This window comes from Argopecten irradians, chromosome 7 (assembly GCF_041381155.1).
Source record: "Argopecten irradians isolate NY chromosome 7, Ai_NY, whole genome shotgun sequence".
In the NCBI taxonomy this organism is placed as follows: Eukaryota; Metazoa; Mollusca; class Bivalvia; order Pectinida; family Pectinidae; genus Argopecten; species Argopecten irradians.
Window position 1 is genome coordinate 16,636,164 of NC_091140.1, and position 15,632 is coordinate 16,651,795.

Sequence of the window (15,632 nt, forward strand, 5' to 3'; positions counted from 1 at the left end):
TTGAATGGGTTTCGACCATATTTGGATGAAGGGCTACCAAGTTTGTTCAACAAATGACATTTACCTTTTTCAGAAACTTACATATTCAACTAAGGAGTTCCTTGTATTGTTTATATTAATCGTTAACCAATACTTTATACTGTGACTTTGTTGTTTTGTGCCATGAGTCAGATGACCGTTAAGGCCCATGGGCCTTTTATTTGTTCTATAGGAATTACACAATTACACATTTTCCTGGTAAGTTTCTGTTTACTTCCTCCTATATAGAACTGTTTACCGTGGAAGGATAATTACACTTTAGACTGGACGACAACCGATGGCGGCTCAGACTCCAGTACAGGGATGTACTCATCATCCCGGTATGGGGTTTGTATTTGTCTGTACGTTATGTGACAATGAACCTATTTGTATCAAATGTGTAACAGACCGCCACAACAAACACGACCTTGTCGTATTAACGGACTTTGTATCGGAACAAAAACGAATAATCCAGCGATACGAAGAAGAACTTTCTAAAACTCACATTCCAAAGTTGGAGAGTGACATCATAGAAAATGAAGACAACTTTAAAGAAAGTACCAAGCAGTTTAAGAAAATGATCGAAGTGATCAAACGCCAGGGAGAATAAATAAAAAAGGAAACAGACAAACTTACTGTCAGGTTAGTTAAACTTTGTCGAGATTCGGAGAAGATAAATGAAGACATCAAAGAGAAGAACAAAACTAAATTAACTAAACATCTCCAGGAGGACGTAAGACCACAGCAAGACAGATGTCATCAGGTTCTAACTTCCGGAACTAATGACGACGTCATTACACTAGCGCGGGAAACTCGGAACACAAAGTGTTCCTCGTCTCTTCCAGTCGATCTAGGAACCTTGGAGACAGCAACCTTCAAACCCGGAACAATCCAAACAGGACTCTTGGAAAGGATGCTTGGTAAAGTGATCATAACCGGAAAAGATCAAGTATTTGGGCCAATTTCGAATCCGAGTATTGTTTCTACATTTGTATTGCCATTTAAATACAGTATATGCTGTACAAGTCGTACAGGTGAAGATGCTTGGTTTTCGTACTGGAATAAAAAACATATATACAGAGTAGATCAAAAGGGAAACGTGAAGAAGAAGATCGAGTGTAAGGTCATGGTCGAATCAATAGCCGTGTCACCAGCTACAGGGAGAGTGTGGTTCTGTGTGATGGATGACAAGAGTATCCGAGAGATAACGTCTGATGGTAACATAGTAACACGTTTTAACGTAGGATCTGATCCACGGTCTTTAAGTATCACACAGGCAGACATGGTGGTGGTGGGGATGGAGCGGAGTGGAATATCCCTGTACACCACAGACGGACGGATGGTGACTGATGGAGCTGGTCGTGTCTGTAGACAGGAGGCATGGCAGAAGCACCCCATCACATGGCGTACAGTACCACTACAGGAGATGTAGCTGTTTCTGATAATATCGATGTACGTTTTTATGACTACATGGCGGGTAACAAACCAGGAAAACAGCCCCGGGTCATTGTGATGGATAAACATCTGAAACGGAAGTACCAATGTCGGTACATTGAGGGTATGGAATCACAAACAGGTGATAGTCAACAGTCCAAGTTCTATCCTTATGATGTTTGTTTTGACGGAGCTGGTGATGTCCTTGTAGCGGAAGGTGTGATCAAGTCGGTGATTCTTATCGACGGAAATAATGGACTTTTCCTCAGAACTATCTACATCACCAATGAAATATATATGTGTATCAGTCTACATGACGACAAAACTCTCTGGATCAAACTTGGGGGAAGTAAAACGGAACTCATGGAATACCGTAAAGGTCAATAAGGTCGTGTTACACTACTTATTGAATACCTAAAGTAGATCGCTGTCCATGACACATTAAAGTTGTATTGCTGCTAATTTCACTGTAACGATATGTAACTTAAACATTTGATATTTAAACATTGACATGTAACTTGATGATTTAGCTCCCCAAAAGCATATGTCGGCCTATAAGAGAGCCGAAATCTAGGAATCATATATTCCTGGTTTTGAATAAAGCGCCTTCAATCACCGCCATGTTCAGTGACTTCGGGTTTTGTCGGATTCCTAATCGTATCACGTGACTGACGTTCGACACGACCTGCACGTGGTGAGCCAGGTAACTAGCGTAAGCACACATGTGTTTGTTTCCGTTTTCCTTCTGGCCTATATGAGCAAATCATGCTAGTATATGTTCACAGATTGAGTATTTGAAACATCCAATTTACACATTACCGTAAAATGTTGTGTGTATCAAATATTGTAATGTGCGAGCATTATTTTCTTTGTAGATAGAGTCTGATGAGGTCGACCACATATTTTGTTTATGAAAAATTGTTGATATTTTCTCTTGGTTTCACAACTCTCGTTTTACTTCGAGATTGTCGCGACGATGTTCGGAAGAGTTCGGAATGATTCGGCATCTTTCGAGCCTATTTTTCACGTGTACACGTTAAAAAGATTTTTTACTTTTATAATTAAAGATACTTCCAGTGCTGCAACTTTATAAAAAGTGGTAAAATTAGAAAGTTTAAACCTCAGACAGACGGAGAAAAATATGTATAACACTTAAACAGTTTTCACTATGACAAAAAGAGCGAAAGTTATAGACCATACAACTTTAATGGGCCATTCTCTTTTAACCTATGGATGAGACATAGAAGTGGAATAATGTGACGATTTGTAAAATGGTATTCTTATATCTTTCAACACGAAGATATTAAGTACAATACATTTGAACTGATATATTGAGAATAAATGGACCGATGCAACACTTTATAAGGAAAGTTAGTGTGACAGTCATACATGAACGCTACATGTACGTATACGGTTGTAATTGTCAAAAGGTACCATGTATCAATTCTTATTGACATACTTATACTATACGACATGGCTATTAAACCAGTGTTATAAGATAATGTTAATTTCAGAAATATGAAGACAGAAATCAGACATGTTTAGTGATGAAACTAACATGAAATATACACTAAAGTGACAGCGACACCTTCAATATATCATATGGAACGATTCGTGAATATATCATATGGAACGATTCGTGAATATATCATACGGAACGATTCGTGAATATATCATTCGGAACGATTCGTGATTATATCATACGGAACGATTCGTGAATATATCATACGGAACGATTCGTGAATATATCATACGGAACGATTCGTGAATATATCATACGGAACGATTCGTGAATATATCATTGGGACGATTCGTGATTATATAATACGGAACGATTCGTGAATATATATACAGAACGATTCGTGAATATATCATACGGAACGATTCGTGAATATATCATACGGAACGATTCGTGAATATATCATACGGAACGATTCGTGAATATATCATACGGAACGATTCGTGAATATATCATTCGGAACGATTCGTGAATATAATATACGGAACGATTCGTGAATATATCATACGGAACGATTCGTGAATATATCAAACGGAACGATTCGTGAATATATCATACGGAACGATTCGTGAATATATCATACGGAACGATTCGTGAATATATCATACGGAACGATTCGTGAATATATCATACGGAACGATTCGTGAATATATCATACGGAACGATTCGTGAATATATCATACGGGACGATTCGTGAATATATAACACGGAACGATTCGTGAATATATGATACGGAACGATTCGTGAATTTATCATAAAGAACGATTCGTGAAATTATAATACGGAACGATTTGTGAATATATTATACGGAACGATTCTTGAATATGTCGTACGGAACGGTTCTTCAGTGACAAGATTGGAAATGGTACAGTATATCTATAAGGACATTTTTGAGATTTGCCAATTTTGATGTGATTTATTTTCTTATTTTCCTTTATGATTATCAATTTTCTTGTGCTTTGTTTGATTTGAAGCATATTTGTAAATATACGCAATAACCCCTTTTGAGATAGTTGTTATCTATAGTGTATGTATAGTATAATGTATATGTATAACGAATATGAATATAAAATCAGATCAATACAAACAGAACCATGTGTTCCAAAGGACACGTGTTGCCTACTTATTTAACGTTACAAATCTAGGTCAACACTTCGACTAAGCGTCAAGTTGTGTCCGGTCGATAACAGAGCCTAAACAGATCATGTCATTGTCTTTATTTCTTTGAAGCAATTGTTTTGATTACATACTATTAAAATGATATTTATTGAACCTACTTTCCTGTAGTCTAATCACAGGTGTTCGTTTCTAATATAAGTATAAGTATAATACTGGGTCAAGGTCTATAACTCGGCCGGCCATATAACACTACCCAATTTCAGAAAAAGTATGATTATTAACCAACCGTATAGGATATAATAATAGGATAGGAATACTCTCAATCGACAGCCAGATAATTTATCTTTATTTTGGTATATGATACAATATATATCATGCCGTATAAATGTCACTAGGTATCCAAAAACATCGGAAAACAGCCAGATTTCAACTGGTCGGACACTGTGGTGTCCTCCGATGAACACGCCAGGGCTCTAATGGGTAGCTCAAAAACCACTGCATGTCAACACTTCAGCGTCATAAGAATGAAAGTTTGGTAGAAAACAAACTTACCGGTTAGTAAATCCCTGGATAAATACCATCCATTTGCCTAACGTAGCCCTTTGAAATTTCCGATTGAAAAAAAATATGTCTCTAGCCGCCATGTAAGTATGTGTGCAGTAGATTTGTTTTGTCGGCGTTGATTGGCTCTCGAAAATTAATTGACCAATCAACGCCGAGAAAACAAATGTACTACACACATATCAACATGACGGCTAGAGACACACATTTTTTCAATCGGAAATTTCAAAAGGCTGTATTGCGCAAATGGATGGTACATAGATAAACACTAACATACCGGTAAGTTTGTTTTTTACCAAACTTTAATTCCTATGAAGCTGAAGTGTTGACATGCAGTGGTTTTTTGAACTAACCATTAGAGCCCTAGCGTGTTTATCGGAGGACACCACAGTGTCCGACCAGTTGAAATCTGGCTGTTTTCCGATGTTTCTGGATACCTAGTGACATTTATACGGCATGATATATATTGTATCATATACCAAATTAAAGATAAATTATCTGGCTGTCGATTGAGAGTATTCCTATTATTATATCCTATACGGTTGGTTAATAATCATACTTTTTTTCTGAAATTGGGTAGTGTTATATGGCCGGCCGAGTTATAGACCTTGACCCAGTATTATACTTATAATGATATTTATTGAACCTGTTTACCTTGATCAACTTTATTGTATTGTTATTAGAATTATTGGGTGCAAATATCTTTTCAGGTATGAACACTATTCAATATGATTTATTTTTATTTTATTACTATATCTAGTCAATTAAACACCATGATTTAGCGTCAGTTGTCTAACATCTACATAACCAGCTGCTCCTATCATCCCTAGACTCGTGGTCAGTCGACAAGCAGCTAAACGCATGCTCAGTACCAAGTCTCACTTCGGTGTATGTTTTATTAAGTTTCTTTCTCCTGATGCGAAGACATTAGATTGGATAGTACAACCTGGTGTCAACAAACATCGTTTGCAACAAGAAGATAGCAGCAGATGACATTCCTTTAATCATGCGAATGTGATTAAAACAAGTTAATTTGGTCACAGAATTAGGTTCCGCTCTAGTGACCAAGTCAACTGTTCCCCCCTCGACCTACGCGTCATACATACCTTCAGTCACATGAAGACGACCTTATGAGAAGAAAACACAAATGTGTATTCCATTGTTTCAGACAAAGCTATGGCACTTCCAAGGAAAGAGAGGCTTTAATGTGTCTTCTGATTCTTTGCAAATGTCCTGCGGGGTATAGGTTTCTTGGATTGTTTTGTTATGCATGGGGTAAAATTCAATTGCATAACAAATGTATTGGGTAAGATTCAATTGCAATGGGATCTAGCCGATGTAAGCTACAAAAGCTCTCCAATTTTTTCCTTTGAAAAAAACTCTTAAAACTCTTTAGGCATACGTGAAGTCTGCTTAAGCCGCTTTTTATGTTATTTTTTTATTTTTATTTTCAGTATGCCTTATATATATTAGGAAATTAAAAAAAGAAAAGAAATTAAACATATATATATATATTAGAGGTCTAGCATACACATGTAGAGAATGCAATATTTATTTAGCCTCCGGATCCTTGTCGTACCCTTGTAATTAAAGTTGCTTATTTTATGTATATGTAGTGTTACGTTTTATTACATATATTTAGTACAATCATTTTTTTGAAAATCACAACCCTTAAAAAAGGTTGAAACGAGACTGAAACCTCACCAAAGAAGAAACCTGCAGAAAGACAGACATTTTCAGAGATGAGATATTTTTAGTTCGTGTCATTTCTCAGTAAAGAGCACCCAGATAATATCTGGAGTCATTCGCCATATCATCAGAGAACCACAGCGATGGACAAAACCAACCATTGTGATTGTTTTTGACCGAATGTTTTATTCTCCAAATAATGATGTGTGTTTTCATAGTGCCAAAACCTGCAAACATGTATTAGATAAACGTCGACACTTATTTTATAGTATCTGATTCGTATTACTTTTAAGGTTTTTATTCTCCTATCTTGTAGGTGTGTGTATATATAATAGAATGGCCTCTTCATTTTAAAAAAAATTGTTGGATTTATTATGTCATATGTTTTTTTAAATGAGAATGAGACTTAAAAATAAAATATTTGAACTTGAACTTGAATTTACAATGTCATACCAATATCCAAACGCTGTCAGGTTGATTGCCGGTTAGATGGTCAAATTAATTGAAAGTAATACTTATCATCAAAGACACAGTTGTCGAACTGCACTATTCGAATTCCGGAACTGGTACAGTCGCAGTTCGACCACTGTGAAGAAGTATCGTGAGTGGGAGGGTGTGGGTTTGGTAAATATGTGCCACTGAACTCGTTGTTTATGGCGTTGACACCTGATTAAATTTAACTTATATTAAACAGTGAATTCTGTAGTCTCATAACTTAATCAAATAATTGTAACTCTCAGAACCAAACAGTTAGGCTTTAGGTTCTCGTTACTAATTTTAAGTAGTTTTCATTCACAATTACATTTGTATTTCAGGTAAGGTCGTCGAATTTTGTATAAGACTTTTATTTCTATCTACTTTTCTTCTTTAAAGTCGTTATGTGTTGACATTCCAAGAAATGTATATAATATATATTGATAAAAAATCCATTGCATATTGGATATCAACAATTCTAGAATCTATTTTCTACCTTCCAAGAAAACAAAATTTTAACATTATTGAGAAAACGGAAATGTCTGTATTGTTCTATGTAAACACGACACGACCGGACAAAACTCAGGAATTTCTATAGAAATACCTATACATGTACTACATTTTGTACTTCTTCCTCGTTCTACAATTATGAGGAGATGACAGGATACAAGCACTTCAAATGCATGTACACCAAAGACAAGGGTCCATAGAATCTCCAGCAGATATTAATATTCATTAAGAAAAGACATTTTCTTTAAGAAAACTCTTTCAAAGTACATCATGACCAATTCTGTTTGATGTTCATAAAGCACCATAAAACATCAATGACTGTACTGTTCCTAGGGCCAGAAGTTGTCAGATGTAGTGGAAGATAATGCTGCTCCTCCAGAAGAACAAAAAGGGAAAGAAAAAAAGTGGAAAAAACTTAAATTTGAGATTTTCAGTTAATGTCGTAAAACATTTGAGTAAGAGCAGTAAATTGCAATATCTAAATGACGCGATTCTTTTGCACGATTTCAATTTAGATGACCTGATATGGGGGTTAGACTTGATAGAATGGTTATCAACAGACTGAGTCATGATGTCCTGTTGATTAATTCTTAGTGCAGGTTTTACGTGGAAGATAGGATATCAAAGTTCCGGAAGACTTTTGTCTTAGTGTAGGTCATTATGTTCAGAGCCAATGATTAGTACAGCTAAATTTTACGTGCAAGATAGGATATCAAAATTCCGGAAGACTTCGGTCTTTGTGTTGTTCACTATGTACAGACACACTGTTTAGTATGTGTATCATTATTGTCGAAATGTCTCAATAATGTAAGTACACTATTTGTTCAAAACGGCGTATTAAAACATAGTTGATGTACTTGTTTTGTTCGTTTTGTGTTATATTTCATGGAATGTACATGATTCACCCATCACTGGTCTATAACTGGACCAGTAGCCACGGTTTATATTTAGATTTTAGATAGTTGTCCGGTTTACATGAGATCAGACAAAAAAGGAAATATCCACCATTGTACAATCACCTGAAATACATGTATAGTAAATATGAAAAACTACGATGTTCTTTACTCTTTTTTTTATTATTGTTTTAATACTTTCATTTTTTTTTAAAGATTTTCAAAACAAATTTTCGCGCCAAATTATATTCGTTTACAGAAAGAAAACAAAAACAAACCAACATTTTATTCTGCAAAAAAACTTCATTTTGATAACTAAGAAGTTTCAGGATCATTAAAATACAATAGCTTCTAAAATTTCAATAAATACAACAAAGTATTCAAAATGTTTACGGCGGAGATGTCAAGTGTTTAGTAAAACATCTTTCTCTTTACGTTAATCTTATTGTTCTTTCGACTGATATTCTCCATATTCTGAAGTCTGTTCATCTATTGTTTGATAACAAATTGGCTATTAAAATTCTCCATTTCATAGTCCTTTTGTGTGACACTTGAAAGTTTTTGAATAGAAGGAAATCAGAATGTTAAAAACTTCAGCAATAATCTTACGTAATATTAAAAAGACCAATACAGACACATATAGAAAAAAAATGGGGACTGAATACCAGTGCGGGGTGGTCGTAATTTTGAGATGATCGTAAGGTGAGGTATCACTGTATTTGTCAATATGAATATTTACATTGTATTTGCTCACATGCTGTAACTAACAGATGTAAATAATTTACAGTGTAGAAGTTATCTATTGACAGACATGGAGTATGTGATTAGATTGTTAAATTCCTAGAAATCTTGTGACCACTTACCACAGGGAAATATCCCTAACATCAATGATAACACGACTGGATCGGATAAACCTAATTTAATATACTAGATCATCCATTGTTATACAAGTACTAAGAGGTTGCAGGATGTAATCACTTTAGTCGTATATAAAGAGGGACGAAGGTCATTGGAAATATTTACTTATGTCTATTAGTGACAAAATGGGGATTTGGATGGGGAGAAAAACATGACGGGAAGAAGGAGGATGTGGGGACAATAAAACAATAAAAATATAGAAGTTTGTAAATACAGTCTTATCTAAATTCAGTTACATTTAACCAACTACAGGATTTTTTTTTTATATTCGCCTGTCACTTTCACGATATAAGATAGCAAAGTTGAAATGATGTTTTTCAGTCAATGACTGTAAAATGCAAACTGTGTGATAACAAAGTTTACATATAGATTTCCAAGTATAGAATCATCAGGGATCAATACATCTATAAACAGAAAGATAATTATGTAGGAATCATTCAAAATACATGATGAACAATTTAAATTCGATTTTTATAAAGCAGATGTTATAATACAATCTTTAATGCACTTGAAAATTGTATTGAGAATATAAAGGTATTTTAAATAAATGTACTTCAACATACATGTACTTATCGATCATGCGTGTGCTCTATATGAATAAATCTGATATATCCATAAATTAAATTCATTTATGATAATAGAAGTGTATCACTTTATAGAGTCAACAACATTTTTTTCTGTTTATGAGACAAATTACATTTGATTTGCTTCTGCCTATTATTTTCTAAATGAAATTTCTACATATTTATCAGAACTTTTGGGCGGTTTATAGTCTAATTTATTATATACTTATGCACGTGTAGTCGACCTTGAGATTTTTTCCCTTTTCATTATTAAATTAACTCGAAACTTGGCGTTGAGATGAGAAACTTACGCATTATTACGCGAAACTTAAGCGTTAATTAATATGCAAAACGTACGCATTATTGCGCGAAACATCCACATTGTAATGCGAAAATACTACATACACTGTAAATGTTTTGCATTACTTGCGTCCTCGAAAGCCACAATTTGATTCCGGAATCTATTTCATTTGGACGAGCAAGAACTTGTCATCTATACCACTGACGTTGTCCGGAATGCTGAAGTTCACTCAAAATGAATGTTGAAACATGGTTTAAATATGAAAACTATTTCGGTCTTGTTAATTTCAATCGCTTTAGATACCGCTTTAGAGTTTATTTGCTTTTAAGAACTTTGACTAGTATTGCTAAAAAACCTTCAGCTCTAGATAGACCAAGTTCAAAATCAATTTTTACCAAATAGTTGTATTTGATAGTGAATTAAAGGAGAAGAGAGTACACATTCTATCATTTATATATATTTATTGACGTAAAACGCCAACAAAGGTTTGCGTAATACCGCAAGAGTATCGCATAATAACGCGATTTTTTTTGTTTTTCTACCAAAATGAGCCCAACCGGTTTTCGTATTACAGAGTCTTAATTTCTACAAAATCTCATTGTCGCATTTAGATAGAGTGGGGACAAATTTATCACCTCATGTAATAAAATAATTCCATCTTTTGACAATTTTTGATCACAATGTGTTAAGTTATGTCTCTATAGGTAAAAGTAAAAAATATTTATATACTTGTGCTGTGACGTCAATGAGTTGTTCTTTAAACAAAGACATTCTGAATAGATATCATGACGTGGCGAAAGCGCTAACAGATTTGTTATTTTTATTTTTATTATATACAAATGTATATACATATGTATTCATAAATACGGATTCCATAACCGTTTTATACGACAGATTTGTGTCTAAACATGAATTTACATTTTTACATAACTAGGAACATTATACGTTGTATGTAAAACCTGATTGTTATTGAGTTCCTGTGTTGAGATTATTAAGAGGTTACGTAACAGTATCATATATCTAAACCATAAAGTCCTCACTTTAACAGCAGCATACAGGTAAGTTTGCACAAAATCTTTTTTGTCACGTAGCTAGAACTCGTGTTATCGATGATCTATTTTTTAGCGCATGTCATTTCTCGGTATAGGTCAATCTTTTGCTACCCGAGGTTATCGCTATTATGAAAGCAATATGGCAGTGTATATATAGTACAGCGGACTATAGAACAACTATCTTGACATTCTCTGATCGGTTTTAAGAATGACGGCTCAGACTCCAGTACAGGGATGTACTCATCATCCCGGTATGGGGTTTGTATTTGTCTGTACGTTATGTGACAATGAACCTATTTGTATCAAATGTGTAACAGACCGCCACAATAAACACGACCTTGTCGTATTAACGGACTTTGTATCGGAACAGAAACAGATAATCAAGCGATACGTAGAAGAACTTTCTAAAACTCACATTCCAAAGTTGGAGAGTGAAATCAAAGAAAACGACGAACACTTCAAAGGAAGCAAACAACTGATTAGTGAAATGACAAACGATATCAAACGTCACGGAGAACAAATGAAAGAAGAAATCGACAAAATTACTGACAGGTTATTAAAACTCTGTAGAGATTTGGAAAAGATGAATGAAGACATCACCGAGAAGAACAAGACTAAATTAACTAAACGTCTACAAGAGCAATTAAGACCACGACTGGAGAGATGTCATCAGGTTCTAACTTCCGGAATCAATGATGACGTCATCACACTAGCGCGGGAAACTCGGAACAGAAAGTGTACCTCATCGGTACCGATCGATCTAGGAACCTTGAAGACAGCAACCTTCAAACCCGGAACAATCCAAACAGGACGCTTGGAAAGGATGCTTGGTAAAGTGATCATTACCGGAGAAGATCCAGTGTTTCGACCTATTCCAAAAACAATTGTCATATCAACATTTAAACCACCATTTTCGTACCAAATATGTCGAACACGTCGTACAGGTGACGAGGCTTGGTTATCGTTTTGTGACAAAAATCCGGTATACAGAGTAGATCAGAAGGGAAACGTCAAGGAGAAGATCGATTGTAAGGTCAAGGTTCATTCCATAGCCGTGTCACCGACTACAGGGAGGGTGTGGTTCTGTGTTAGGGATGACAAGAGTATCCGAGAGATAACGTCTGATGGTAACATAGTGACACGTTTTAATGCAGAATCTATTCCGAAGTCTTTATGTATCACACAGGAAGACATGGTAGTTGTGGGGATGGCCTGGAGTGGATTATCCCTGTACACTACGGATGGGAAGATGGTGACTGATGGAGCAGGTCGTGTCTGTAGACAGGAGGCAGTATCACCACATCACTTGGCGTACAGTACCTTCACAGAAGATGTCATCGTTGCTGATTCCGACAATGTATCGATTAATGACTACATGGCGGGTAACAAACCAGGAAAACAACCCAGGGTCATCGTGATGGATAAACATCTAAAACTGAAGTTCGAATGTCGGTACATTGGTGGTATGGAACCACAAACAGGTGATAGTCAACAGTCAAGGTTCTACCCTATGGATGTTTGTTTTGACGGAGCTGGTGATGTCCTTGTAGCGGAAGGGGTGACTAAGTCAGTGATGCTTATTGATGGGAGCAATGGAAACTTCCTGAGGACCGTCTACATCTGTGATGGCAGACTACCTTTGTGTATCAGTCTACAGGATGACAGCTCTCTGTGGATCCGACATAATGATGATCGAATGAAAATAATTGAATACAGAAAGTAATTTGTACAATTTGACGCTATCGCTTCTATCCAAAGTGCAGTGCAATCGATCGAATATATATTCGTATATGTCAACAGTTTCTTATCTGTTTGAACTGCTGAATGATGACATGGACATTCCTGTTGCTTATATAGTAACTAACATTTTGTTCCTCACAACATCATAAGGATAGAAGTTCTTTATCTTTGTTACATAATTAGTGTTGGCTTCTCGGAGTAGTTTTAGAACAAACTGGTCAGATATGCCACATTAATGCGATATCAAAAAAACGATAATTGATTATGTGATTAAGAAAGGACGTTATGTATGGAATTGACATTTGCGCCAAAGTTCAGTGTTGGCATTCTTTTAGAATTGTTACTGGAAAAGGAACTGAGCAAATCAAACACAATGTAAAAATATAGAGAACCAATATGTTGTTAAAATATGTCAATGATTTGGACTCGAAGAATTAGATTCAATCCATGACAATTAAGTCCTCTAAAACTTGATTAAGTTTTATAAAGCTAGAACTTTTCTGGTATTTTGACTCTTGTAGCTTTGAATCGTACTTTTCCCGATCCTAAATATGGTTTAGCGTCCTGTATATATATTTGAAACGTAATAATTCATCGGATTATCACAAATGTTTGCAAACAAAATTGATTCCATACCCCGAAGAAATTAAAAAAATAGTGACATCAACCCTTTAATTAATTTTCCAGACTACTTGATAAAATAAGTAGCCATTCTCGGATCTTTTTTCATCGCGGTATAAAAAATGAATCGGCCAGTCGGAAAGCGAGATTTAGTATGAAAACAATAATTATTAAAAAAATAAGTTACCATCATGGGATTCGGGTAATTCCATACTTATTTCGGTAAACTGCAAATATAGTTTAGTTTTTCATGGTCGATTTTTTTACATGGAGGAATCGATTTTGTTTTTACCATTTCATTTAAGCATTGATATTACTATTTTTTTTGAATTTCATCGGGGTATGAAAGAAATTTTGTTTGCAAATTGTGTGAATCCACGGAAACAAAATTCATGCTTAATAATAAATTTTCCAGATTACTTGATAAAATAAAATACGTTTACACCTACGATTCCATTGACTTTCATTCTCGGATTTTTTTTATCGTTGTATGAAAAAATGAATCGTCCACTCAGAAGGCCAGGTTTAGTATGAAAACATTAATTATTATTTAAAAATGGTATGAATATTTTCAGTTATCATCATGGGATTCGGGTATTTTTTATGCTTATTTTGGTAAATTGGAAATATAATAGACTTTTGTCATGATCAAATATTTAAATGAAGGCATTTGTTATCATTCCTAGAGATTTGGATAGATACTATTTATATGTATGCCATTTTATTTAAGATTGCTTTATACGGTCTTATCGCTGATGCTGGTCTTGTGGATATGGGACATCTCTATTGTCATTTAACTTTGATATGAAACGTCATCACACGAATAAAATAAACTTAATCAAACATAGAATTTCTTAGATTGTTTTTTAATTTTTCACTTTCCGTTTGCATGAGTACTTTGTTTTTCACTACCATGCTTTTTACTTCCTTTTTCAAGATGGACATTTTACACTATAACAATGATATTCTGTAATTAACACCATTTTGATGATTATAGAGAATTATCACAATACTAAACCAACAACCATTCGTCCGGTCAATGAGTACTTCAAATACAATGAACACAAAGATACATTTTATTGATTGAAAAACAAAAGTGATATACTGTGGTATATTAAATTTCCTAGAATCTTGTTGTCGATTTTCGAGTACGGTAGACATACTTTAATTTGCAATTATTTTCTATGTTTATAGTTTATGGACAGTCAGTAAGACACTATTGTTTACGGAAATTTCTGGCCATCAATATGTTAACGCCATCCGACCGGATATACATCTGGAACCCAGCTGAATCATTGTACCAGGTTACTCATCGTTTTATAAGTACTACAAAAGAGATAGGTCACGTATCTGCGTTTGTACTAATGGCAATTGGGGTAATTAGGAAATAGTAAGTGGATTGTTGCAAAGCAAATAAATTTTCATTTGTTTATCGCGATACTGCACTTTCATTTGCTTGTCACTAGTAATACTAATAATATAAACAAGATGTATTGGTGTTTATCAAGAAATAAATAACATCTAACACGTGACTTTATGACACTAAAGAGAACAAAGTAAACAGATTACTGTCAAAATGCGTTTACCATCTTTTAAAGATGATCCACCGCCGACAAAGCATAAACGATATTCATCATTTGAACAATAATTGGTGCATATTCAAGTAAATAAATGCTAAAAATAATGTTAAGTAATTTGTTTTGCTTTGGTATATGCAATATAAGTAGTTCATTCCATATAGGATATAAGGCTATGGCATTTTTTCAGGACGCAATTAATTATTTTTAATATTTCTATCTTGATGTAAGATAAGAAGCCCCAACTTTTCATTGGTGGTAATGGTGTAAAGTAAGTAACTATTGTAACTGAAGAAAAATACTAATTCGTCTGCTCTTGCATTTGATAGAGAACAAATACCTTACACCTTATACTACAAATATCTTTATCCGTGGTGTAGCATCTATAAGAGTTAATCATCACCATTGAATAACCGCACCATCTCATCACAAAGGTACTCAAATTGCAGCAGAGGTAAGGTTCAGTAGACCTCTGACAGAAATATCATAGAAACATGAATACACTCGAAAGTATTTGAAAAATTTCGAAATAACGCAAGAGTATCGCGTTATAACGAGATGTTTTGTTTTTCTACCAAAATTGACCCAGTCGGCTTTCGTATGACAGAGTCTTAATTTATACAATATGTTAAAGCATCTCATT

The 15,632-nt window shown here is 34.7% G+C and overlaps 1 protein-coding gene and 1 pseudogene across 1 annotated transcript; both read left to right on the forward strand.

Moving 5' to 3' along the window:
• Positions 1-270: 270 nt before the first annotated feature.
• On the forward strand, positions 271-4,248 carry LOC138327694 (uncharacterized; annotated as a pseudogene).
• A 6,873-nt stretch (positions 4,249-11,121) lies between these two features.
• Positions 11,122-14,250, forward strand: LOC138327696 (uncharacterized). Its single transcript, XM_069274007.1, has one exon. The coding sequence runs from the start codon at positions 11,260-11,262 to the stop codon at positions 12,772-12,774; it is 1,515 nt and encodes a 504-aa protein (XP_069130108.1). The 5' UTR covers positions 11,122-11,259; the 3' UTR covers positions 12,775-14,250.
• Positions 14,251-15,632: the final 1,382 nt, after the last annotated feature.